The sequence below is a fragment of the Schistocerca serialis genome, chromosome 9 (genome assembly GCF_023864345.2).
Source record: "Schistocerca serialis cubense isolate TAMUIC-IGC-003099 chromosome 9, iqSchSeri2.2, whole genome shotgun sequence".
Lineage (NCBI taxonomy): Eukaryota > Metazoa > Arthropoda > Insecta > Orthoptera > Acrididae > Schistocerca > Schistocerca serialis.
In genome coordinates, this window is record NC_064646.1 from 399,374,271 (window position 1) to 399,401,602 (window position 27,332).

The following is a 27,332-nucleotide window of genomic DNA, read 5'->3' on the forward strand; positions in this document are numbered from 1 at the left end:
TATATTACATTTATCTACGTTTAGGGAAAGCTGCCAGCTGTCGCACCATGCATTAATCCTCTGCAGGTCCTCCTGGAGTACGTACGAGTCTTCTGATGTTGCTACTTTCTTGTAGACAACCGTGTCATCTGCAAATAGCCTCACGGAGCTACCGATGTTGTCAACTAAGTCATTTATGTATATTGTAAACAATAAAGGTCCTATCACGCTTCCCTGCGGTACTCCCGAAATTACCTCTACATCTGCAGATTTTGAACCGTTAAGAATGACATGTTGTGTTCTTTCTTCTAGGAAATCCTGAATCCAATCACAAACCTGGTCCGATATTCCGTAAGCTCGTATTTTTTTCACTAAACGTAAGTGCGGAACCGTATCAAATGCCTTCCTGAAGTCCAGGAATACGGCATCAATCTGCTCGCCAGTGTCTACGGCACTGTGAATTTCTTGGGCAAATAGGGCGAGCTGAGTTTCACATGATCTCTGTTTGTGGAATCCATGTTGGTTATGATGAAGGAGATTTGTATTATCTAAGAACGTCATAATACGAGAACACAAAACATGTTCCATTATTCTACAACAGATTGACGTAAGCGAAATAGGCCTATAATTATTCGCATCTGATTTATGACCCTTCTTGAAAATGGGAACGACCTGCGCTTTCTTCCAGTCGCTAGGTACTTTACGTTCTTCCAGCGATCTACGATAAATTGCTGATAGAAAGGGGGCAAGTTCTTTAGCATAATCACTGTAGAATCTTAAGGGTATCTTGTCTGGTCCGGATGCTTTTCCGCTACTAAGTGATAGTTGTTTTTCAATTCCGATATCGTTTATTTCAATATTTTCCATTTTGGCGTCCGTGCGACGGCTGAAGTCAGGGACCGTGTTACGATTTTCCGCAGTGAAACAGTTTCGGAACACTGAATTCAGTATTTCTGCCTTTCTTCGGTCATCCTCTGTTTCGGTGCCATCGTGGTCAACGAGTGACTGAATAGGGGAGTTTGCCTTTTCCACCAAGCTTTTTAGTTTTTCGAATGTTTGAGTCAAGTCCCCATTTTCTTCTGGATGTGACCAATAAATTCGCTTTTGAAAACTTTTTATGCTCATAAAATCTAAAGGAACGCGAATTTCGCTTTGAAATATTGACAGCGTAGTCTTGGATAGTTGAGCTAATGATTTATGAAATAAAAAAAATTGACTTTTTGAACCTCCTAATGTGGTTTTCCACCTTAATTTTAATATTAACTTAAAGTATAAAGTTAAATCTCATCCTCAAAGATTGAAAATAGTTATGTACAAATCATTTTATGAGAATCAAAGATAGCTAAGACAACCATGCAAATTGGAAGTGTGAAAACACACACACACACACACACACACACACACACACACACACACACACACAAAGAAAGAAATTGCATCATGCTGTTAAAATCAAAGAATACGGTGAGTGTAACCGAGTTACCTTCAAATGAGGCTTTTTCCAGTCTTGGCAATCCAGGGTGCTTTCTCTGGGACAATTGAACCTTAGTTTTGGCTGGCACACTTTGACTAGAAGAAGGGATCGGTTGGTAGGACATGTTCTGAGGCATCAAGGGATCACTAATTTAGTATTGGAGCGCAGCGTAGAGGGTAAAAATTGTAGAGGGAGACAAAGAGATGATTACACTAAGCAGATTCAGAAGGATGTAGGTTGCAGTAGGTACTGGGGGGGTGAAGAAGCTTGCACAGGATAGATTAGCATGGAGAGCTGCATCAAACCAGTATCTGGACTGAAGACAACAACTTACAATATCATGTTTCATCACGTGTTAGGACATTTCAGTAGTTCTGTATCATTGTTGACTTCATTTAGCAAATCCTGAGCAATTAGCATTCACCACTGTTCTGCTCAAAATTTAATGATTTTGGAACAAATTTTCCTGTCAAACATTTGATTGCCAAAACTGCCAGAAAAAATTTCATGGCATTAACCAGTTGATGTGCCAACATTTTCAGCTATTTCTGTGATAGTGACTTGGCAATCATTCATAATCATTTCCTTCACTTTCCCACAATTTCATTAGTTAATGATATGTTGGGGCATTTTGCACACTCATCATCTTCAGGGCCTTCATCAAAATGCTTATACTGGTTCAGATAATATCTAAACAGACCTAGAAACTAATGGTTTAAGACTTAATCTCACAAAACTCATATTATCCCATTTTTAAAAAGCAGTAATGACTGTTGGGCACCAGAAATATATGTCAGTGACCACATGCTGACAGAAACAGTGTGTGGTATTGCATAATGCAGATAACCGTACATCTTGCAAAAGCCATTTTGAGGACCCTGAACGCAGTGGTTAGCACACTGGGCTCGCATTCGGGAGGACGACGGTTCAATCTCGCGTCCAGCCATCGTGATTTAGGTTTTCCGTGATTTCCCTGAATGATATTTTAAAGAAGTATGTGGAAATGCATATGAATTTGTCCTACATCCAAGCTAATAATATATTTATTATATTATAATGATCGTCAGGGCCACATGAGTGATTGAATTCACAGTAGTATTAAAAAGTTTTGTATATGTAAAAAGGTGTTTAATGTATAAATATTGTGTACTTAGAAATGAAGTATAAAAATTAATACTTCTTTAAAATATGATTTGTTCCAATAAAATCCGTCTTAATAATATTAGTGAAAGGATGTGTTGTGAAATTGTATGTGTTGGGAGGGTGTCATCAGGAGGAAAAGTTTGGAAAGCTCCGCTTTATGTAAACTGTACTTCCTAACGCTGACTGTACCTCTGTTAGATATTCACCTGTTAATGTATCGACTCATTCTACACCTTGAAGATTCCCCTTCATGAGATCTACAGAACTGGATTGGTGAACCACTTGTAATCTCTTGGTTTTTCTACAGTAGATTCACCAAAAGCAATATTTAACATTTCTAAAGCTTTGTGAAGTGAAACATGTATGATAAACAGTTTCAACAAGAATAGAATAGAAGCTTTTGAAATGTGGTGCTGGAGAAGAATGCTCAACATTATATGGCTAGATCACGTAACTAATGAGGTACTGAAAATAATTGGAGAGACAGGAATTTGTGGCGCAGCTTGACTAAAAGAAGGGATCAATTGATGGGGGGGGGGGGGGATGTAAAGGGAGACAGAGGAGAATACAGTAACCAGATTCAGAAGGATGTAGGTTCCAGTGGTTATTCAGAGATGAGAAGACTTGCACAGGATAGAGTAACATGGAGAGCTGCATCAAACCAGTTTTTGGACTGAATATGACAGCAACAAAGCTTTGTTCCATTTTATTCTGTTATTACAGAAAAATTTAATAGAAATTCTGTGATCTATTTTCATACAAATTAAATAATCACCAAAATTACCAAAATACATTTAACCTTTTTCATAGCTAACTGACTAAATATTAAGAGTGTACAGGTACTTTTCATACACGTTCACCAATGCAACAACACATCTGACTAATGCTACACACAAAACTATGAAATACTCATAATTTTGAAGACACCACACTGGTCTTCATATTTTATCAGTGCAACATGTTAGCTGGTGAAAGAAGTGCAAGGGGTTGTCATAATGTTAATTACCACTTAATAAAAATATTTCATAAATTTTTGTTTGCCGGTACATAATTACATTCCTGTTACATACTGAAATACGGGTGCCTTAGTATCATGGCAACTCACTGGAGGAGCCAAAACAAATTAACGCAATCCACTGATAAACTGGAGATAGGCTGTGTGATGTTGTTTCGGCCCCTCCAGTGGTATGGTAGGTTACATGTACGTGCAAGCAAACAAAACAAATTATCTAACTTTATTTTTTGGGGTGAGGATTAAAACTTCGGCTACCCCCCATGTTGATTCTCATAAACGTAAAGAAATTATGTGTGCTAAATACTTAAGTGTCAGCCTTACTATCACTCTAAGAGAAATCTGGTTCATAAAAAAAAACTGGGAAAACTGACAATAGATTGAAGGAAGCACTTCAACCATGTGGGTAGCAGCAAATTAAATTCTTTGCATGCAACTGTACTGTGGTTACTCCTTCAAGAATATAGAAAATCTTTGGCATCTGACATGCGTAAACTACAGCTAACTGTTTTAATCCTGCAGAATGTGCATAATCATATTAAGATGGTGGTGGTGGTGGTGGTGGTGGTGGTGGTGGTGATTGAAACCTGGTGAAAATTGCTATGTTAAGTCAATTCTGTAAATAATTTTTTCCCAGATGTCATATTTCAGTGACTTTATGAAACTTTCGTGAATCGTTGTGGACATGCCCATAGTAAATAAGACATTTTGCTGTGTGTGTGTATTAAAAATGTTCATGAACATAAAATGCAAAGTGCAGATCAATAAAATCTACTACTTCTTTTACTAGGTGGCTTTCGAGGAGGGAGGCCAAGTGATCGTGACAGATTCAATGACTTTGGAGGTATGCTTTTCCGATTGATTTTTATTTTTTATGTTCTTTCCTTCCTTACACTGAGCAAAATATCCGTGTGACTAACGTACAGGTTTAAATTATCGGTTTTTCCCAATGTTGCAGGTGAGAAATCAATTCACAGAGGAATGTCTCTTGCCAATACAGTACATCAAAAGTATAGCTTGTCTCCATCAGGTACTACTGAATTGTCAAGAGGCTTCATCAAGCTTATATGTCCTTAACGGAACAAACTGTATTAAGTACGCTCCGAATCTCATATGAACAGTCTGTAGGTAGTTAGTTGCTGTTGAAAGTTTGAGACATGTTGGTTTACATATTTATCTTTAAACGGCAACAGACCTAACAGGGAGCAGTCACTAGCTACTGGGAGTAGGCACAGCACAGATGGCAGAGAAGAGTTAGCGAACCTTCTTGGCAGTTAAGTTGTACGTATGGGACTTGGGGGGAGGCAAGTTACTACTTTGAAATATTGTGCCAGCAATGTGAACTGGGTCGCTTCCAGATGTTTCCTAACAGTCACACTGGCATAGAGATTGTTAACAGGATGTCTTGGAGTCCTTCACCATGTAAGAAATAACATATATATGAACCAAAGCACTGTGTTGCTGAACCTGTGGTCAGTAATAGAGCAAAGGGGGTGCAAGACGAGGTGAACAGAGAATTGGTTAGAGTTGTCTTGAGAGCTAGGATGAGCGCCTAGGTAGCTTGTTGGGCTCTTACTTCACTACAAAAAGTTATGTCTCCCATGAACTTCTTTTGAAGACTTGGAAGTGAAATTTTCAACAAAAGCAGGTCTTTATAGCATATTACTACTGTGAATGTGATCGTTAAAGAATAGTGAAATAGTGAAGCACACACAGTACTGCAAATGGTATTAGATGAAGCCAATGAGTGGTCGAGAAATCCCGTTGATTAGATATTTTTCCTTACGCCAGAAGACTACAAAAGTGTCTTAGTTTCATGGTATGGCAGTGAACTCAATAGTATGGAAGGAGGGATGATGGACAAACAAACGAAACCCACTCTTCATTATTGAGTACCCAGTGTTATTCTTTCTAAAAAAGAGGGTGTTATTCTTCTCATCACAAATTGAAATTTCTGTGCAATTATTGTCCAACCCATCTTCCATTCACACTAAAGTGTAATGAAAGTTTCAGATGGGCTTTTAGCATATGTCGGAGCCCCTCGCAGCAGAGTGCGCCTAAGGCAAAGAACCCCGGCCCTCCCCGCTATAGTTAGGCGTGGTGACTGTTTGAGACGGTACCGAGAAAAATGGAATTATTTTTTAAAACCTATATATTTTCAAATTGCTTACACAACAACCTTATCCCCTCCAAAATACTCTGTTACAACTAATACATTTGTCCCACTGGTGCTTCTACTGCTCGTTTTTTGAAATCATCTTTAGAAATGGCAGACAACTCTTCCCACATGTTTTTCTTGACTGCTTCAGTGTTGTCAAATCAGTGTCCTTTCATCTACATATACGTCTTCATGTCCCTTTCCATGCTTGGAGATAAGATAGCACAGAGACAGATCAGGCAAATAAAGTGCATGGAGCAGCAGAACAATGCCATTTTTAGCCATGAACTGTCTAACAGAGATGGCTGTGTGTGCAGGTGCATTGTAGTAGTGGAAGAACCAGTCTCCTGTCTGCCACAAATAAGAGCTTTTTTGGCAAACATTGTTGTGCAATCTTCCGAAAACTTCGAAATAAAAGGTTTGATTGACAGTATGACATGGGGAACAAACTCTGAATGAACTACATCCTTGACGTCAGAAAAGCAGATCAGCATCATTTTGATATTTGATTTGATGACATTTTTTTGGACGGGTTGACGATGATGTCTTCCATTGATTTGACTGGTGCTTTGTTTCTGGATCATAACCATAACACCATGACTCATCACCAGTAGTGACCTTTGACAGAAAATCTAGATCAGTTTCATGCTATTGTTTCAAAGCACAAGGTGTGTCAACTCTGTGCTTTTTATTGTTAGTCAGAACCTGAAGAACTTGGCAGCAACCCTTTTCTTTCCCAAATCTTCCATGAAAATTTGCTTAACTGAGCTCCAAGATAATCCACTAATCTGTGATAGTTGATCAATTGTCTGTCAATGGTCTGTGAGCACAAGCGCTCGAATTTTTTTCGATATTTTTGTTGATTCAGGCAGTTGAAAGACGTCCAGAATGAGGTTTGTTATCAATCGACATATCACCAATTTTAAATCGAGCAAACCACTGGTACACTCAAATTTTTTCCCATAGCCTTAACTTTTTACGCTGTTTTCAACATTAAAACTGTTTCAGCCGCATTTTTGCTGAGTAGAAAACAAAGGTTCACAGCTGCAGATTCAAGACTTGAACTTGCAGTCATAATAAGTGAAACATGAATGAAACAGTGCTAGCAAAAATAGTCATTGCAGATGAACAGAACAAAAGGTCGACAACACAGGGGGCACTGAACTGGCAATGAGTTTCACTATACATCGCTAGCGGCAGAAATGCGTACTACAAAAGCTCAGTTTCTTGGGTAGCCCCCATATAGTAGGTTCGATTGGCCTCATTAATTTGAAGGTGTGTGGAAAATTGAGCCTTGACAGAAGTTGATAAAGCATACCAGCCCACACTGTGCATGCTGTTTTCTGAAATATAGAAGTAATAATGTAAATAAATGTTTGTCTATACCGTAAGAGTGTGTAAAATGAAGTAAATTTTACCAGCTGAACTTGTCAAACTTTTCTTCATCAGGTGCTGACTTTTCTCACTCACCTTAATGAAAGGTGTAACTACAGAAACGATCCAGAAAGTAGTGTCTTGACAGTTACATCCAATTTCAACTTGCCCTGTAAAATAATAGTGAATTTTCAGAAATAGGCGCTTTTGCTTCAAAATGGGTTTGAGAAAATTGCTTTATCGTAATTATATCGAGAGAATATCATTTAGTATTTTTTCGGTAAATCAAGAGGTTTGTAAGGTCCACTAGCCATTTTTCCTGTAAATATAGAATTAAATTGATTAATGGTGGGAGTAGAAACAGTTACATCTTTGATTTTACGCATATAGGGTGTTTGGAAATCACTATTGCAGACTTGTGGGATTTGTAGAGGGGACTGAGTAGATAATGTTTTGAATTGAATTGGAACCCATGTCTAGAAATGTTCTGTTTCTGTACTACAACCTTGTGAAAACATGTTGGTAATGCGACTGCTTTTACAAGTAAATTATGAGGCATGAACCAGTACATCACTTGTTTTATAATTCCACTCACTAATAACCAAAGCAACAAAAAGGAAACAGAATCGGTTTTCACAAACACTGTTGTTTACAGAAACTTCTCTCCTTGGTGCACCACAGTCATGCCTATTGATGGTGAAAGTACCACTTTCTCCAAGTTCTGGCATAATTGTGGCGAAAAGGATATGCAGTGGCATCAGACATTGTGTATAACAATCTTGATAAAGGTAACAAGCTGCTGTTCCATTACTGTGAGCTTTGCCACACAGAAGGAATACGTCGGTGTATTCTGCAAATGTGTACTCGACCTTGTTGCTCTCACACTCACTTGAATGAGGCTGGAACCAGGTCAGACGGGTTGGATAGACGTCAAATGACATCAGCCAATCTGGCATAATCAACCCCCCCCTCCCCCCCCCCCCACCACACACACACACACACACACACACACACACACACCACGATTGCCCTGTTATTTACCAACGTAGCAAATATGTTTTCAGATGGAAATGATACTTTTCCGGGCATGGGTTCCTATTCAAAATATTATTTACTCACTTCCCTCTACAAGTCTGTAATGGGAATTTCCAAAGACACTGTCTAAGGCTAATTATTACTTTACTGTTATTCCTCAGTAACAAAGTGTATAAAATAGCACATATAATGAAGCAGTAACAGGAAAAAATATTGTGCCTGCAACATTTCTTGTGCACATCTGTTGTGCTCCTTTAAAATGAGAAAGAATAAACCTCACAATGCAGGATATGACTGAGTATCTGTATTAATCCTGGTAAATGTACTTTTGGCCTCATTATGATTGACAAGCTAGTGTGACATTGCAGATATTTCCATGTTATCACAGCAGTTGACTACAATGCACATACATGTAACCTCTATTAAATGCCAGTGGCAAAAAAGAATTTCGCACATACTTAATGTTTCAAGGTGGTGGCGGCGGTGGCGGAGGCAGAGACTGGAACAGGGGTCCACCTGGTGGCAGAAGTGGACCACCACCACCCCCTCCAAGTGGAAGTTTCGGTGGTAGACCACGGCAAGAGGAGAGAAGAGGACCACCACCTGTGGAAGAGATACGACCCAATCCAGGTGAACTAGTTGCAGAATATTATTGTTTGCATGGTGTATTAGAAATATTGTTCACAAAACATTCCTAAAAGATTTTTACAGAATTCAGTAAATTCACATTGATACTTGATTGCTGTCCACTGATTACAATTGAATGAGTAGATCTGCAATAAGCTATTTTTACCATTGCTAGTGATATACGGTATAACACGTTTCTTGTAGTGCCCATTTTCACAGCAGCTGTATATAAATTGCAGTTGTTGCAAAACAGGCATTATCTTTGAGACAACTGCAATTTATATACGGTACAGTTCACTTTCTGCATATTCTAATCACTAGGGACCAGATCGTTCAGTATGCCCATGCTACATCATCTGCGCTCTGGAGCCAAAGACAAGATCCTATCTTGTTTCAGTTAGATCTGGTTTTCGTGGACAGAACTCCACCGCGTGGAAGGAGGTAATATCACTTCTCGTATGGAATCCAGGGAATGATTGTTCCAACCCTGTTACCAAGTATAGCTCCTACCAGCTGTATGCATAAGACTCTGGAACGAATGGTAAACCTTCACATTGTATGCACTCTCGAATCCCAGGATAGCCTGTGCCACTCCCAGTGCATGTTCAACTATTAGTGTTCTACCTTTGACAACTTAATTCTACTGGAGACAGTGATACAGGGTTCTTTGTTATGATGAAACCATTTAGTCAATATGTTTCTCCTTTCCTAGGAAAAAGCGTAAAACACTACTTGGGAGACAGAACATCCTTCGCCAGGGGGGGAGGAGGTCAGCATGCTCTGAAGGGTAACTTGTCCAGGCAATTCAGCATTTATACATTTCTGGTGTCATAGTTTAGTGAATCATGGCGACAGTTGATTGTGGATTTTTAATACATTAAAAGTAGCTTTGCATGTGGAGACATCCGTTATCACCCTCCAAAGATTGTGATGACACAACATTGTAAGGGTGTTGTGACTTTGCTGTTGAATGTCCCACATACATCATAATCATCTCACTAATATGATTATTGATCAGAATATGTGGTAAAAAGTTGCATGTCTTAAAAGAAGCTGCATCCTAAAGCACTGCCAAAACTGGAATACTGTAATGTACCAACAGATGCAGTGACAATCTCATTGTTCAAAACTAAACTTCCAATTTGTCTTTAACAGAACATTTACATTCCGCATGTGTTACCTGCAATGCCAGTGAGACATAGGCTTTTAATGCAAAAGACATTCCAAGAACTGATGGGTGCTTGGTGGACAATGGAGAGATGGGTGATGGAATTACTGGGAGAGACAGGGAGACAAACAAATTGGGCATAAAGCAGACAGGAGTGGAACAAATAATGAAAGTTACGTAGGGGTTGGCAGGACATATGGAAACATACAGCATTTGCTACGCACATCTGGAAATGGAAACAAAGGAATATCTATGGTGGGTTCAAAAAGATAAGATTGCTAATGAAAGGTTGGTAAATGACATGAAAATACACAGGTACAACATGGATGTGTACATTGAAGACAACCCACATTGGAGTCATTCTACTCAGTTCAACCAGTTTGAGAAAATGTTCCAACTCAGTCTTAGATATGGCTGAAATTTGGCATACCACTGCTGCCATGTCTGGAACACTCATGTACAAAGTATTATGTTCCCCTGGGAATTAGTTCCAGGATTATACCTTGTGAAAGAAGTTGGTGCAACCCAGAATTAGCAATGCACATTTGGCAATCAGTCTTCAGAGCCAACTTCAGGCCTTAATAACTATTCTTCGTAGTCCAGTGAAATTTTTACCACTGAGTAACATCAGCAACATGTTTCTGAGGGAAAGTAAAAAAGTCAATGTGGTGAAAATATGTAACGTATTAAAAGATACATATCATAGGTGTGCACCATGCCACATATAATTCACACAGGAAGAGATAATATTTTCACACACACACACACACACACACACACACACACACACACACACACACGCACACGCACGCACGCACAGTGTGTCCACATCTTTTACCACCGGAAAAATGTGGATTTTCAAAGTAGCACAAAAGGAATGAGTAATTTCCAAGCCAAATTTCATAAATTGCACGAGTAAACGTGTTATTGCATTGTGTACAATGAAAGTTGACAGATGTATTTATTTACATTTGTTTTAACAAGATTTAGCAATTAATAGTATGATGCAGACCGTTGTGGTGTCTGTTATCTGATGAGATTTGTTTCTTGTTTCAAATAAGGCTACAGCAAGTGTTGGGAACCATTTGACAACTGAAAGTTAACCAGAAGTGTTCAAGAACAGGATGAGTCAGTGTGTGGCAGAAAGAATAAGGGAAACAAGCGAGCATCACAGGGTACTCATGCTTTCAAGATTCTAGTTCAGACTGGTCAGTGCTGTTGTGGTAAAGGCAGTGTGCAGGCAGAATAATGTGCAGGTGGTACTTTTATTCAGACAAATTTCAGTATTGGTAGAGAAGAAGAATCTCAGTGTCATAAAACACAAGGAACTAAATGTGGCACTCATTTTATTCACGATCTGAATGAATGAGACTACGAGTTGTTGCTACGGAGATCTGGGATGCGTCCTGTGGGTGTGAGAAGTACAGTCCTAGGGAACATGAGTGTTTATCAACCTATGCGAAAAAAAAATTCAGACCCAATTATAGTGAAAGAAAACTGCAAGAAACTTATATGGATATGAAACACACAATGGCAGAGACGCTAATGATGAAAGAGGAAGAACTATCTGTTCCAGAAAAACAGAAATCGTGCCAGAAATGCTGCAATTTGGACAAAATTGTGCGTCATTTGCAAGAAAAAGAGTTGTATCACATGCAAGAAAAAAATGGCTATCCTTACCCTTGTACCTTCTAACAATCCAATTGGTTTATTGAGTGAACTGCAAAAGAAATTAGTGTTTTTCCATATATGGTAAAGCAAGCCAGGAAAATTAAAGCAAGCCAAAGAGTGCTGCCAGAACTTCAACGGGCTTTGGGTAACAATTTAGTTCAGAAATATAGATGTTAGTGTCAGAGTTTTACAAAAATGATGACTACAGCAAAATAATGCCTGGCAATAAAAAATAGGTTATGTTAAAAATGGGAAACGTACATGTGCAGGTGCAAAAAGACACTTGCTTGTAACGTTTATGAACTATACAGGTTGAAGCGAAATTTGCGCACATGCCTCACAGGCCAACGGTAAGAAAATGTCTCTCACAAAATTTCGTCTGGCAAGTACATCTGGCAGAAAAAGAATGTTAAAGAGTGGCAATCCGGCAACACTGCAACCACAAGTACGGTAAGTATCTCTGTCAGCATATATTAGTTGTGCTGCACAAGTGGTTCAGTGGACAGAGTTTTGTGTTAGCATGCAGGAGGTCGAGGGTTCGAGCCTGCGTTGGGGTGCATTTTTTTATTTGTTTATTTCATTCTAACATCTGCTGTAATATACACCGTTTCTTAGGTCACATTTATCCTAAATTTATGACATTTTGTGCCGCTGAACATAACAAATACATGGTTAGACAAATAAGAAATAGACAGTTGAAACAAATAACCTGTCATACGACAGAATAACTACAAAATTAATACCAGTTTCAACATGTTAAAGATGGTAGCACAATACAGTAACACATCTACTTGTCATTTATACTACATGTAATATGAGTGCTCAGATGTGGTACATTAGCAACCAGTGACAATAATAATATCCATATGAATGATCGGATGACCTTCACAACAGAATACGTTGTCCTCAGAACAACAGATGCTCAAAGCGAGCTCCCTGTACATCCAAACATTGCGCAACCTGCCGGATCGTAAAGCTCTGGACCCTTTGCAGCAAAGCTGTGTCCACAGTAACAAGAACAGCATAAACATGCCCTAGCAATTCGTCCACATTTGTAGGCGGAGTAGAGTACATGTGCTCATTCAGGTGTCCCCACAGGAAGAAACCCAGGGGATTTAGGTCAGGTGAACGTGGTGGTCATACAACTGGACCTCCACGTCAACCATTTCCCTGGAAATGTTCTGTCCAAATACTGTCGCACATTAATTCCAGAGTGTGGAGGTGCACCATCATGTTGGAACCATATCCTTTGCCAAACATGTTGTGTAACATCTTCCAGTGCATCAGACAGGTAGTTTGCGATGAATGCATGATACCTTCATGCAGGCAACATGTGGGGGCCCAAACACCTATCGCCCAATATTCCGGCCCAGATGTTGGTACCAAATCAAACTTGATATCCACGGCCATGGGTGACATGCAGGTTAACCTCACACCAATACTGGGCATTGTGCAAATTGAAGAAACCCTCACGAGTGAATGCTGCTTCATCTGACCATATTACGGTGTTCACAAAGTAATCATTGGCTTCCTGTTGTTGGAACCATACACAGAATTGCATCCGCTGATGGCGATCTGCAGGATGCAGGTGCTGCATGAAACCATAATGATAGGGGTGCAGCACATTAACGACCGCGCATTGCGAGACACGCAGCCGCCTTGCTATGCTACGTGTACTTCACTGAGGTTTTTGGTGTATAACCTCCAGAATAGCTTCCTCAGTAGCTGGAGTATTGTGAGACCATGGATGACCTCTGTCACACGATAGTGGAAGGAGAGAACCTGACACCCGAAGGCACAGCTCCAGATGACGAAATACTTTTTTATCTGGATGGGGTCAACGAGAATATCTAGCAGCGTATTCACGAGTGGCAACACCAGATGCACCAAGAACCAGAAGCATATCCATGTATTCATCGTTTGTGTATGCCACACTGGTTTATAGGTTTACAATGAGAAAATTTGATACCCCTACGCATGTACATTGCAATCTGTCATGGGGTGTTACTTCACCAGCAACTAGCATACAGTATAAACCCGCTGTTGATCTGCGCGTTGTTCCATCTAATGGCATTGCCCCTCTGACAGATATTGTTCGGTATGATTCATCCCGACACCGCTAATTGTGAAACGTTCAGTTTTGAATTACACTGTTTCCCTAATGGTAATAGATACGATGTTTCCCCAATGCCATTGGTAGGATGATGATGATGCATTGAGAAATGTACTAAACAGCTTGCTGTTACCACATTCATTGTTGAAAGACCCTGGTGATAACACATATAAATAGTAACAGAGTTTGGACATTATTCTCAAAGCACATTGCTAGCCGTACTGGTAACACAAGGCCCTAAAAAATGTACTGTACCTGAAAGAGTCAAGAATAATAGTTGGTACTAATCCATGGGACCAATGGAGGAGGGTACAAAGAAAACAGGTTTCACATCTAGTAGATGAAGTAGTGTGAATAAATTCACACCCACGACGTGGAAAAAGCTTGTTTCAAAGCTGACCAATCTTCCATTTCTACGATTGTAGTATGCAAGTGCAAATGTTTTCTAGAGGAACCACTGCAATCACTTAACAATTAAGATGCCAGATACCATACCACCTGGACTACATTCACCAAATAAACATATACCTCGGCCCAGGATCGAACCATCAACATCCTGCATGCTAACCCAAACTCTATCCACTTCACCAACTGTAGTGCACAACCAAAATGTGCTGTCAGAGGTATACCCGGGCCAGTGAAACATGTCACTTGACAGCTCGTGTGTGGTTGGCTACACTGCGATTGCGAGGTTGCAATAGCTGCCACCGCACAAAGCCACAACTCCGAAGTACGTTTTGTAAATGTAAGCTACAATCAACATTTATACGTAAGTGCAACAAAGTACATTTTTCTAGGACGACGGCGGAGACCACGTGTTTGATAGTATATTAAATCGAGAAATAAAAACACCCGAAGTTTATGACGGTATCTACGAAAAGTTGTTCCAAATTGTTACAGTAATAGCTGCATTTAAAATGTCATATAATAATGTAATCTAAGCACACCAAATAACGTGCTATCCACACTCGTAGAAGAAAATAAAGGAAAACGTGCATAGGCTACCCAATTGCAGAGAGAAAATAATTAATTCTTATACATTTACACTCACCAATGTAAGATGTCAATGGCGCAATTCCATCCAGTTCTCCTTCACTGTCATCGGAATCGGCGCCAAAACCATTGTCTTCGTCATCATCATCATTATTAAGAGAAATCATGAATTGTTCGTTTTCATTTATAATGCCATCTATAGTCTGTGCTTCTCTTACTAGTTTAGCAATGTAGTCTACCTTTTCCTCCTTGAGGTAGTCTGCAGTAGCAAGACCTTCGCGTAGCAGTCATTCCACTTCCATTATAGTAAGTCTTGTTACTTCTAATGTACACTTTGACTTCACAGCAAACCAATTCAATTGGATTAAAATGACAGCTTGATAGGGTGGTAGCCTAATTACCAAGTGACCCTGTTTACTTGTAATTTCATCTACAACGTATTTAGGCATCACAGGCTTATTTTGTTCCACAAACGAGTATAACAGCAGCTTTGTCATGCTGATGTCCACAGCAATGTCTTTTGCCTGCAACCGCTGCACCATAGTTTCTTTATGGTCACTAGAGGTGGGAGTTTTATCTAAAATCACAGAATGGTATGGTGCATTGTCCATCACAAAAACTGTCAGAACACTAAACTGGTGCAACAAATTTTTAAACCACTGTAGAAACCATGGGTGGTCCATATCCTCATGGTAGTCACTGGTTTTTGTCGATCGATAAACTAGAAGTCCTTCAGGCACAAAGCCGTTTGAAGATCCTGCATGGGCCACAATCGGGATCCTCTTCCTGTTGGCTGATGACCGCTGCTGTTCGGAGTATCATCTGTCCAGCATTTCTCAACTGATCCTCCAGCGGTGACCCAGGTTTCGTCTAACCATATGACTGAGTGTATGTCCTTTCCTAAAGGTACGAGCTTCAACGACGGGTAAGTTTTTGTCCATCTAACTTTTTAAAACAGAAGCCCATACTTTTTAATATCATCTTAAGTGACGTTTTCCCCCCTGAGAAAACTTCACTTTCTTTTAAAGAAATTAGCAACTTCGCTATTGTGTGGTATTCTTTCCTTTTATAGTATCCGTATATGTGCCGAAGAATTGCATCCGATTGGAAAGAATCTATATCTGTAACAGGAAAAGGCTGCTTTTTTTTCTCCCACAGGGGCTTTCTTCCACACTGTTTACTTCACTGTAAGGTTTGAAGTAGCACACCTTTTCTTACAACTGTTCTTTGACCGAGTCCTAGAGTTCTCAAGGTACACTCTAAAACTTTATTGACAGGAATCGATGCATGCCCATGAACAGAAACAAATGCTTTTTCTTGCTCATAAAACTCGTGCGTCCTCTGTTGCAATTCCAAAGCCTGACCATTTAATGGCACTCCACGGTGCAACAGATTGTCGCTTGGTGAACATCATTTTGGTGACATTGTTTAACAAACAGAAACTGTAGTCGTTGCAGAAACGCGACACAACAGCAGGCGTTCGCGCACTAACATACAATGTCTACATGGAAGCTGGCAACATGGTAGTGTCGACACCAGAACCGGCTTTTTTTTTTTTTTTCAGTGCTGTTATTGATTCAGAAGACGCGGCACCTCCCGTTCCTCACTTGTTTGTTAGTTATACTACCAACTCTATGGTGCTTGGGGAGTGACCTTGAAGTGACATGTTTCAGTCTTGCCAGACTGTCACTCTTTAATGTCCTTTTTCTGCCGGATCAACTCACCAGACAAAATTTTGTGAGCAATTCTTTTGTTGCTGGCATGTGAGGAGTGCGCGAACTTCGCTTCACCCTGTATGTAGTATTCAAGGAAAAGTATTCCAATGCCAGAGTGGGTTTATGGTGTATTATCTTTTTTTTTTAATTCTTGGCTGAAATGGGTTATGACAGTAAGTGCAAGGGACACACACAATGTGTGTGTGCGTGAGACCCATCAAAATGCTAAGTTGTTGTTTGCTGCTATAAAGGATTGTGGTCTGGATTACAAAGATGCAATGAAACTGCTAGTGTGTGATATCAGTTCCTCCCAGTGCATGATGCAAAGGTGTGAAAAGTGTCTGTCAAGGCAAAACTTGCCAAACACCTGAATAATAAATTGCAGGGTGACATCCTTTTGAATGACAAACTTATCACTTATAAATAATGGATAAACATGGCTCGCTCAACTCTTGAAACAAAGCAAAGTACAGTGGAAGAGTTTGTTTAATTGTGTTGTGGAAAAAAAAGACAAACTGACTGCACATAGCTTTACAACAACAGTGCAATCTGCATATCCCCAGTTTTGTAAACATTTGAAACAAGAAGAAATTATAATAATATTGTACTTTTCTGAAAATTATGCATTTATAGAGCAAGGTGCTTTTTCAAGGATATTGTTGGGGTGACAGCCCAACCAAATCTCCAACCATTTTCAATTATTATAGAGATGAATTTGTGTGTTTTTAGTGACTGCTTAACTCATTATGCTATTGAAGTTCATGCCCACATCCACACTGTAATCGCATATTTTTAGAAACAAGCTGCCTCACATACATCTCTGCAAAATACTTTAGTGCTTGGGCAACTAGTCAGGACAAAAACTGTAAAATCTCAAAAAATTGTGAATGCATTACTGTGATTTTCAAATTCATGCAGAATGGTATTTTTTTGCAATGGTAAAAATGAATAGGGCGGTATTGGTGCTACCATTAAACACATGGCATCACAAGCCAGCCTGTAGCATCATACAAAAGGCCACATTCTAACAACTCTTCAATTGTTTACCTGGGTACAGAAAAATATCTCCAGTATACAGTCATTTTACATTCTGAAAGGTGTGAATAATGGCTAAAAAGCAGACTAAAGGATGTTAAAACTATTGCTGGAACAAGGAACAATATCACTTTTCTCCGGTAGACTTTGATAATGTGCAGATGAACACACTGTCCGGTTATAATTATAGGTTCATGCACATGTCTTCAGTGTGTCTGACCCTGGATTCCGAAGCAAAGTGGCAACACACAACGAGGTTGCTTGTTGCTGTTAATGGTGATGGCACATTAGATATGTTGCCGAATGCTGTGAAGCAGGTGAACTTAATGACACCAGCAGGACCAGCAAGATAATTTCAGTTGACACATTTGACAGACATTTGTTGGATTCCTTTTGAAAATTTTATGACGACAGTTACAGGTCCTACTTTTGTGTCAGGAAGACAGTACAATTTGATGCTCAGTGTACAGAGAACAACAGCTACAGCAAGGGAATATCATTGGTCCCTTTTATGGTGACACACTATAGGTGTTTCAATTTTTTGTACTGTCCTGTGTGTGTGATATATGTGTGAAAGATGTGGGCATGGTGTGTGTGTGGGGGGGGGGGGGTAGAAGTTGCTGATGTTTTGATAAATTGCGCGTGTTCCCTAAATGGATCTTACTTTGTGGTAAAAAAATTTCACCTGACTCTGAGAAAAACTTCCAAAGTTAATAATTTCTGAAGTTGGCCAAATGTGCGTTGCGTTTTCCATGCCACACCACCATCTTCCGCAAACTATAATTCTAGAACTAATTCTCAGGGGAACATAATACTTTGTACATGATTGTTCCACACATGGCAGGTTTGGTGTCCTACACTTCAGCCAAAGTTGAGATTATGAGCTGGAACCCCTGCTTGAATTGAAAAGGAATGACTCATTGGGATGTCTTGAGGGGCCTTTATGCAGTAGCTGTCGAATTGCTGATAACAAATATTTTCACTGAAAGTTACTATGAATGCAACTAGTGGCTAATCTGATCTGGATTTAAGGCTCTATTCATTCTCAGTTAAGAAACTTCCCACGGGAGCTAAATACATTGAACTTATATTCAGAAAAATGAGGTTGGAAACCTATTGAGCCATCCAGATTTAGATTTTTCTTTGGTCCCACTTAATCACTTTAGTTTAACTTCAAGACTGTTCATTCAAAATGACAATTACCAGTTTCTTAGAACTATTCCTATCCAGCCACAGTTAGCACTCGCCAATCAATGCAATTTCAAAGTAAACAGCAAGGTTGCATTTAGTCAATTTGTAGGATATAGGATGTTCAGTAACCTAATATGATAAAGAGAACTATTTAAACGATTAAATAATGGACATTTTGGCCAGCTTTGCCCTGATGAGAGGGCCAAATGTCATTTGTATAGTTGTTTTGATGTTTTTTAATGATGTGGCCTAACACTAAAGAATTTTACTCAAAATTATGTATTGTTGTGCACAATTTTAGATTCGAGTCAATCATCACAGTTGCCTGTTTTGCTGTGGTACATGCAAGGCGTAGTTGAAAAGTAAATACTTTTCAGCTGTTTAAAAAAAAATTAGAAAAAAGCTTTAATTGGTGGTTTTATTAGCTTCTTACAGACTGACTTCACTGTTGCACGTAACTGCTTTCATTTCTAAGCACTTTCCATAATGTTGGACAAACTTATTCAAACCCTCTGTATAGAACTTCGCCTGCAAATTTAATCAGTGAATGATTATGACTTACTTGTTGTCTTCTAACTATTGGCCACTATGTTTAAAATGCTAGAAGAGGTAATAGCTGCTGGGTGCAAAGTGGGCCTGTAGGACGAGTAGTCAAAAAGTTGCCATTGAAAATGGTGGGACCTTATCCTTGGTGCAGTAAATTGTGTGTGTGTGTGTGTGTGTGTGTGTGTGTGTGTGTGTGTGTGTGTGTTTTCATTGTCATGGACTGCTATCCCAGGTACAGGTACCCATGCCATTGAATTTCAGTAGTATATCTGTCTGATGAGCATTCCACAGTACACATCTGCTGTAATTGTTGACCCATATTACATGAAATTGACCAAAAGAAAGCTCTTTTTTTGTCCCAGAAAATGATAGCCTTAATTTTTCGAATCAAGTAAGGAAATTGCTTGAATTTTTGGTAAGTTGGTGCAGTTGGATTTCGTCACTCTTTTGATTCTGTGTTGGTGTAGGTAGCCATGTCTTCTTGCCCATAACAAATTGGGGGAAACAAATCATCTTCATCTTGTCAATAGCAGTCCAAACTAGCTCGTCCACTTGACATTCTTTGCTCTTTGTACTGGTTAGTAAGCACTTTCGGTACTCATCTTGCACAAATTGTGGACTATCTTGGTTTTTCTGCATCATTTGTGTGAATAGTGGTGAGTAGAGCATTGGGATTTGATAAGCCAAAGCACTAAACACCGACCAGATCAGAGTTTTTCCTCCACTTACTGCAATGATTTCATAATTTTGGGTACTGATCCTTCCACCGTGCTTATCATCTTGTTCATTTGTAAAGCCACTTTTAAATACTCTTCACTCTTATATAACTGTTCCTTCACTCATTACTGTAGACCCTCCCCCCCCCCCCCCCCCCACCCCCCTCCACCCCCACCCCCCGCAGGTCTAGGGGTTAGAATAGGCCCAAGGTATTCCTGCCTGTCATAGGAGGCGATTAAAAGGAGTTTCACATGTTTCGGCCTTTATGTGATGGTCCTAGGGTTTGACGTCCATTCTTCAAAATTTTCCCAAAGAGCGAGCCAATTGGGGAAGGGCGCCTTACAAGGCGCATCGTGTCCATCGTGCAGTGAGATCTTTAGCCCACTTTCTTGTCGTCGCATTGCAGTCCTGCTGATTCTCCATTTCTTTGGCGAGGACACCTTCCTGGGTGCGTTTTCCACCATGCACTATGCAATGCCGATTTCTGCGTCGACGATGACCATGGACTTCTATGCACCTGATATCCAGCACGGTAGCCAGTCCATTGTGGTGGGGGTGCCATGAACCCTGTCGGTTGTAGCCTGCTGACCACACAGGTATCGCTCTGCTGATGTCTGCGCCGTTAACTGCCCACGTATGCCAATGGGTAGATGACCATCCTCCTGTGGCATCTGGACTCTCAGCAATGGCCATCCTGCCAGGTGGCCTTTGCTGCGGCTGGGTGGTGCCCGTGGGGAGGGCCACTGGTTCGAGGGGGGTGGCATCAGGGTGGATGTCACGCAATGAAGTGTAGGCCATCATCTCTTGCTGGTGGCGAAACACCAGCAGTCTCTAAGCGATCACGTGTTCAATTCAACGCACAGTACGATCCCAAATCGTTCCCCTCCCTGGCCACACCATGGGAGGAACGTCAGGCTAAGGATGGCAGCAGATCTTATTCACCTCGGTACCTTGTATGTTAGAGAGCTGATGGGGAATCTTTCATGACAATGAAGTCTCAGTTTTTTGTTGAGCATTTAGAGGACAAGTTCAGGGAGGTGAAGGGCTTGTCCAAAATGAGATCTGGGTCAGTCTTGATCAAAACAGCATCCTCTGCCCAGTCACGGGAGTTACTCACTTGGGACAAGCTGGGGGATATTTCTGTAACCATCACGCCCCATAATAGCTTAAATAGGGTCCAGGGTATCGTATTTCACAGAGAACTTCTTTTGCAGTCCGATGATGAGCTACGCGCCAATTTAGAGTGGTGAGGTGCATTTCGTCTGGTGTGTCCACCGGGGTCCAACGGATAATCAGTTTGCCACCGGTGCCTTCATCTTGGCCTTTGAGGGTGATACATTGCCCGAGAAGGTCAAGGTGATGGGCTACCAGTGTGATGTAAAGCACTTTATCCGTCCCTCGATGCGGCGCTTTTAAGTGCTGGAAGTTAGGCCATATGTCTTCCCGCTGTACTTTCTGCTTCATGTGCCGAGATTGTGGATGCCCATCACATCCTAATACTCCATGTGCCCCTCCTCCCATCTGTGTCAGCTGTGGAGAGCACCATTCGCCTTGCTTGCCTGACTGCAAGATTCTCCAGAAAGAAAGGATAATCATTGAGTGCAAGACCCTGGGCAGACTGACCGACACTGAGGCTAAAAGAAAATTTGAATTCCTGCATCGTGTGCGTATGACATCGTCTTACGCCACCGCGACAACAGTTCTGGCACCATCAGCTCCGCCAACCCAGGTTACCTCTCAGAGCCTGAAGACTACAGCTGCCCCCCCCCCCCCCCCTTTGAATGGTGGGGGGCATTTCCCTCCCTCTTGTTGCTCCTGCACCACCTACTTTGGGAGCAACAACCCCGCCGCCCCCCCCCCCCCCCTCCCTCCCCGCCCCAACCAACGAGGAGATGCGTCCCCCACTTCTAAGCCAGAGAAGTGTAAGTCTTCTTAGACTTCTCTCGCTAGGAAGGGTTCCCTTGTGTCACTCCCTTCCCAGGTTTCTTCTAGTGGGAAAGAAGACACCCACAAGTTGCTGAAGAGCCCAAAAGCAGCTGTTCGTACGGCTTCACGCTCATCCTCAGTCCCGGAGACTGAGCCAGTGAAGTCTTCCCAGCCAGGGAAACCCAAGGAGCAACGAGAGAAATCCAAAAAGAAAACCCTTCAGACCAAGGAAATTGCGGCGGCACCCACACCACCGCTACCTACAAGCTCTGCGGCTGAGGGTGGGGTGGAGATTTTGGCGTCTGCTGAGGACCTAGGTCCTGCCAGACCCTCAGACATAATGGATAGAGATCGCTCAGGCAATAAATCGGTGGCAGCAGGTGACTGAGACGTAAACTGCGTCATTGAATGCTCCCTGCTTTCCCAGTCTCACGATGTCATCCTCCAGTAGAATTGCGGCAGTTTTTTCCATCGCCTGGTTGAGCTACAGCAGCTGTTAAGCTTTACACCTGCTATCTGCATTGCCCTCCAGGAAACCTGGTTCCCAGCAATGCGCACCCCTGCCCTCTGTAGTTGTAAGGGATATTACAGGAACCATAGTGCCTATAATAGTGTCAGGTGGAGTTTGCGTTTATGTCCTAAACTCGGTCTGTAGGGAACATGTGCCCCATCAAATCCCTCTTGAAGCTGCGGCTGTCAGAATAAGGATGACACAGTAAATAACTGTCTGCAATGTATATCTTCCTCCAGATAGTGCAGTACCCCTGAATGTATTAGCTGCACTGATTGATGGACTCCCTAAACCTTTCCTACTTCTGGGAGATTTGAATGCCCATAACCCCTTGTGGGGTGTTACCATGCTTACTGGCTGGGGCAGAGATGTCGAAACTTTACTGACGCAATTTGACCTCTGCCTCTTAAATACTGGGGCTGCCACACATTTCATTGTGGCTCATTGTAGTTACTCGGCCATTGATTTATCAATTTGCAGCCCAGGACTTCTCCCATATATCCACTGGAGAGCACATGACGACCTGTGTGGTAGTGACCACTTCCCCATCTTCCTGTCACTGCCCCAGCGTCAGGCACAAGGACACCTGCTCAGATGGGCTTTGAACAAGACGGACCAGGGAACTTTCACCTCTGCTGTCAGCGCTGAATCTCCCACACACGGTAACATCGATGTGATAGTTGAGCAGGTAGCTAGCACAATTGTTTCTGTGGCAGAAAACACGATCCCTCACTCTTTAGGGTGCCCGAGGCGTATGGCAGTCCCTTGCTGGTCACCGGAAGTCGCTGAAGCCATTAAGGAGCGTCGGCGAGCTCTACAGTGGCATAAGCGGCACCCTTCCCTAGAGCACCTCTAGCTATTAAACGGCTCTCTGCCTATGTTTGGTAGCTTATCAAACAACGGAAGGAGGAGTGTTGGGAGAGATATGTCTCCACCATTGGTTGCCACACGTCACCTTCCCAAGTCTGATCAAATGTCTTTTCGGGTACCAAGCCCCAACAGCTGTCCCTGGTGTTACCATAAATGGCGAGTTATCTACTGACACAAAGGCGATTGCCAAGGACTTTGCTCAAGCCTCTGTGTCGGAGAATTACCCCTCAGCCTTTTGCACACTCAAACAGCGGCTGGAAGGGAACGTCCTCTCATTCACTACATGCTGCAGTGAATCCTATAACGCCCCATTTACAGAGTGGGAGCTCCTCAGTGCCCTTGCATATTGCCCCAACACAGCTCCTGGGCCTGATCGCATCCACAGCCAGATGATTAAACATCTCTCATCTGACTACAAGCGACTTCTTCTTGTCATCTTTAACCGGATCTGGTGCGATGGCGTCTTTCCATCACAATGGCGGGAGAGCACCATCATTCCGGTGCTCAAACCCGGTAAAAACTCGCTTGATGTGGATAGGTATCGGCCCATCAGCCTCACAAACGTTCTTTGTAAGCTCCTGGAACGTATGGTATGTCGACGGTTGGGTTGGGTCCTGGAGTCACGTGGCTTGCTGGCTCCACGTCAGGGCGGCTTCCGCCAGCGTAGCTGTACCACTGATAATCTTGTCTCCATAGAGTCTGCCATCCGAACAGCGTTTTCCAGACGGCAACACCTGATTGCTGTCTTTTTTTACTTATGTAAAGCATACAACATGACTTAGCGATGTCATATCCTTGCCACATGTTACGAGTGGGGTCTCTGGGGACCACTCCTGATTTTTATCCAAAACTTCCTGTCGCTCCGTACTTTCTATGTCCAAGTTTGTGACTCCCATAGTGCCATACATATCCAGGAGAATGGAGTCCCGCAGGGCTCTGTATTGTGTGTGTGTGTGTGTTTTTAGTGGCCATTAACGGTCTAGCAGCGGCTGTCGGGGCCCTGTGTCTCACAGTCTCTCTATGCAGACGCCTTCTGCATGTCGTACTGCTGCTCCAGTACTGTTGTTGCTGAGCGGTGCCTCCAGGGAGCCATCCACAAGGCACAGTCATGGGCTCTAGCCCACGGCTTCGTTTTCAGCCGCAAAGTTGTGTGTCAAGCACTTCTGTTGCCGTCGTACCATTCATCTGGAACCGACACTTTATCTTAATGACGATCCCCTCACTGTAGTGGAGACATATCGGTTCCCATGACTGGCTCGATTGACTTGGCTCCCTCATCTTCGTCAACTTAAGCAGAAGTGCCCTCCGTTGCTTGAGCAACACCATTTGGGGTGCAGATCGCTGTACACTGCTGCAGCTCTACAGAGCCCTTGTCCAATCCCGAATTGACTATGGGAGTGTGGTTTATGATTCGGCAGCACCTTCAGCATTGCATTTACTTGACACTGTGCACCACTGTAGGGTTACATTAGAGACGGGAGCTTTTAGGGTGAGTCCGGTGACCAGCATACTGCTGGAGGCTGGTGTCCCTCCACTGCAGATCAGACGTGAACAACTACTCACCAGTTACGCAGCACACATCCATAGTTCCCCTGAACATCCGAATTACCATCTCCTTTTTCTGACCACGGCAGTCCATCTCCCGCATCAGCAACCCAGATCAGGGCTAACGATTGCTGTTCACGTGCGGTCCCTTCTCTCTGAACTGGAGTCCTTTTTTTTACCACATCTACTAGCGGTCCGTTCACGTACATCTCCGTGGTGTACACCTCGGCCACACCTTCATCTGGACCTTTAGCATGGTCCTAAGGACTCGGTTAACCCCGTTAACTTGATATAATCAGTGATAGTATGAAATAGTTGGTTTGTAGTTGACTTAAAGTGTACACAAAGGAAGTGGTGGTTGGTTCTTGGGATGGATGTGAGAATCATTTTTGTGTGATGATATGGCATGGGAGATCTCTGTGAATTAGGTTTGGAGGGTAATGCCTGTCTGCGAAGGCCTTTGTGAGGCCTTCAGCGTACTGAGTGCTCATCACTGAAGATGCATCTATCACAGGTAGGTTGTACAGGAGGGAATTTTAGGTGTGAAGGAGGTTTCAGCTGTTAAAGTGCAGGTACTGTTGGTGATTGGCAAGTTTAATGTGAACTGAGGTGTGGATGGAGTCATCTGAGAGGAGGAGGAGATGGGGAAATTGGTATGATGGGGGGGGGGGGGGGGGGGAGAATCAGGTGAAGTGGATGGGAGAGGTGTTGAGGTTGTGGAGAAATGAGGATAAGGTGTCCTATGATAAAGACATCATCAATAAACCTGAAACAGACCAGGGGTTTGGGTTTTGGGAAGCTGGGAATGTTTCCTCCAGGTGACCAATGTAGAGTTTGGCATAGGAGGGTACCATGTGGTTGCCCGTGGTTGTGCCACGAATTTGTTTGTATACCTTCCCTTCAAAGATGTAGTTACAGGTTAGAATGTAGTTGGTTAAGTGTAAGAACAGTGAAGTGGTGGATTTGTAATCAGCTGGACTTTGGGAGAGGTTGTGCTCAATCACGGCAAGGCCACTGGCATGAGGGATGTTGGTGTACAAGGAGGTTGCATCAATTGTGACAAGGCACATCCAGCTTCTACACGCTCCCCAAAATCCACTAACCTAACAATCCTGGGCTCCCCATTGTAGCTGGTTACAGTGCCACCCCCCCCACCCCCTGCCACCCCACCTCTCCCAAAAGAATCCCGGTTCTTGTTGACCATCATCTGCAATCAATTATCCAAAACCTAGCCTCCCACATTAAAGATACCAACCACTTCCTACACCAACTCTGTCATCCCCACACCCTTACTTTCCACTTCCCTACTCATCATTGTTGGTGCAATCTCTTCATAGATCAACGTCCCTCATGCCCATGGCCTTGCCACAATTGAATACCTCTCCCAATGTCCTTCAGATTCAAAATCCACCAATTCATTCCTCATACACCCATTACTATTTCACTTTTCAAGCGGAGGTATACATGGCACCCCTCTATGCCAACCTCTTCATGGGCCACCTAGAGTAAACATCCCTAGCTTCTCAAAACACCAAACACCTGCTCTAGTTCAGATTTATTGGTGACATCTTTATGTTCTGGACCCAAGGCCAGGACGCCTTACCCTCATTCCCCCTCCACCTAACACCTTCTCTCCCATCCACGTCACCTGATCCTCTTCTACTCATCATGCCACCTCCTAGATGTCCATCTCCTCTCAGATGGGTCCATCCACATCTCGTTCCACATCAAACCCATCAATCACCAACAGTACTTGCACTTCGACAGCTGCTACCCCTTCCACACCAAAAATTCCCTTACAAGCTGGCCACCTGTAGTAGATGCATCTGCAGTGATGAGAACTCCCTTGATCAGTACTTCATGAAGGCATCACAAAGGGCTTTGAGGACAGGCAATACCCTCCAAACCTAATTCACAAACAGATCTCCGTACAAAACTGATCCCTACATCCATCCCAAGAACTGACCACAAAGAAGTGCCTCCATTGTTACCCAATACCACCTGGTACTGGTACAACTGAACCACGTCCTTCATCAGGGCTCTGATTATTTATCATTTTTGATGCTTTGAAATGAGGGACATCCTACCACAGATACTTCCATCCCCTCCCAAAGTGGTGTACCGCCACTCACCGAACCTCCACATCATCCTAATTGGTCACTATGCCACTCCCAGGCCCAATACTCTGCCACAGGGATCATAGCCTTGTGGAAGACCAATATGCAAAACCTGTGCAATCCACCCACCCAGCACCACCTACTCCAGTCCTGTCACAGACTTATCCTACCTCAACAGAGGCTAGGCCACCTGTAAAGCTGCTGTGTTATATACCAGCTCTGTTGCAACCTTTGCACAACATTTTACATTGGTATGACAACCAATGAACCAGCTGTAAATTAGAATGAATGGAAAATCCCAAACTGTTGCAAAAAGCAAGGTAGACCACCCAGTGGCACACATGCGGCAGAGCACAACAAGTGAGATTTCAGTGGCTGTTTCACAACCCATGCCATGTGGATCTACCCCACC

General features: G+C 42.4%; 1 protein-coding gene across 1 annotated transcript in view; it reads left to right on the top strand.

Annotated features, from left to right (window-relative positions):
- The window catches only part of LOC126419793 (eukaryotic translation initiation factor 4H), a 65,386-nt gene that overhangs the window by 10,799 nt on the left and 27,255 nt on the right, over positions 1 to 27,332 (top strand). Inside the window, exons 4-5 of the mRNA XM_050086977.1 lie at positions 4,399 to 4,452; positions 8,647 to 8,805. Coding sequence (XP_049942934.1) covers positions 4,399 to 4,452; positions 8,647 to 8,805 — 213 coding nt within the window. The remainder of the gene's footprint in view (positions 1 to 4,398; positions 4,453 to 8,646; positions 8,806 to 27,332) is intronic.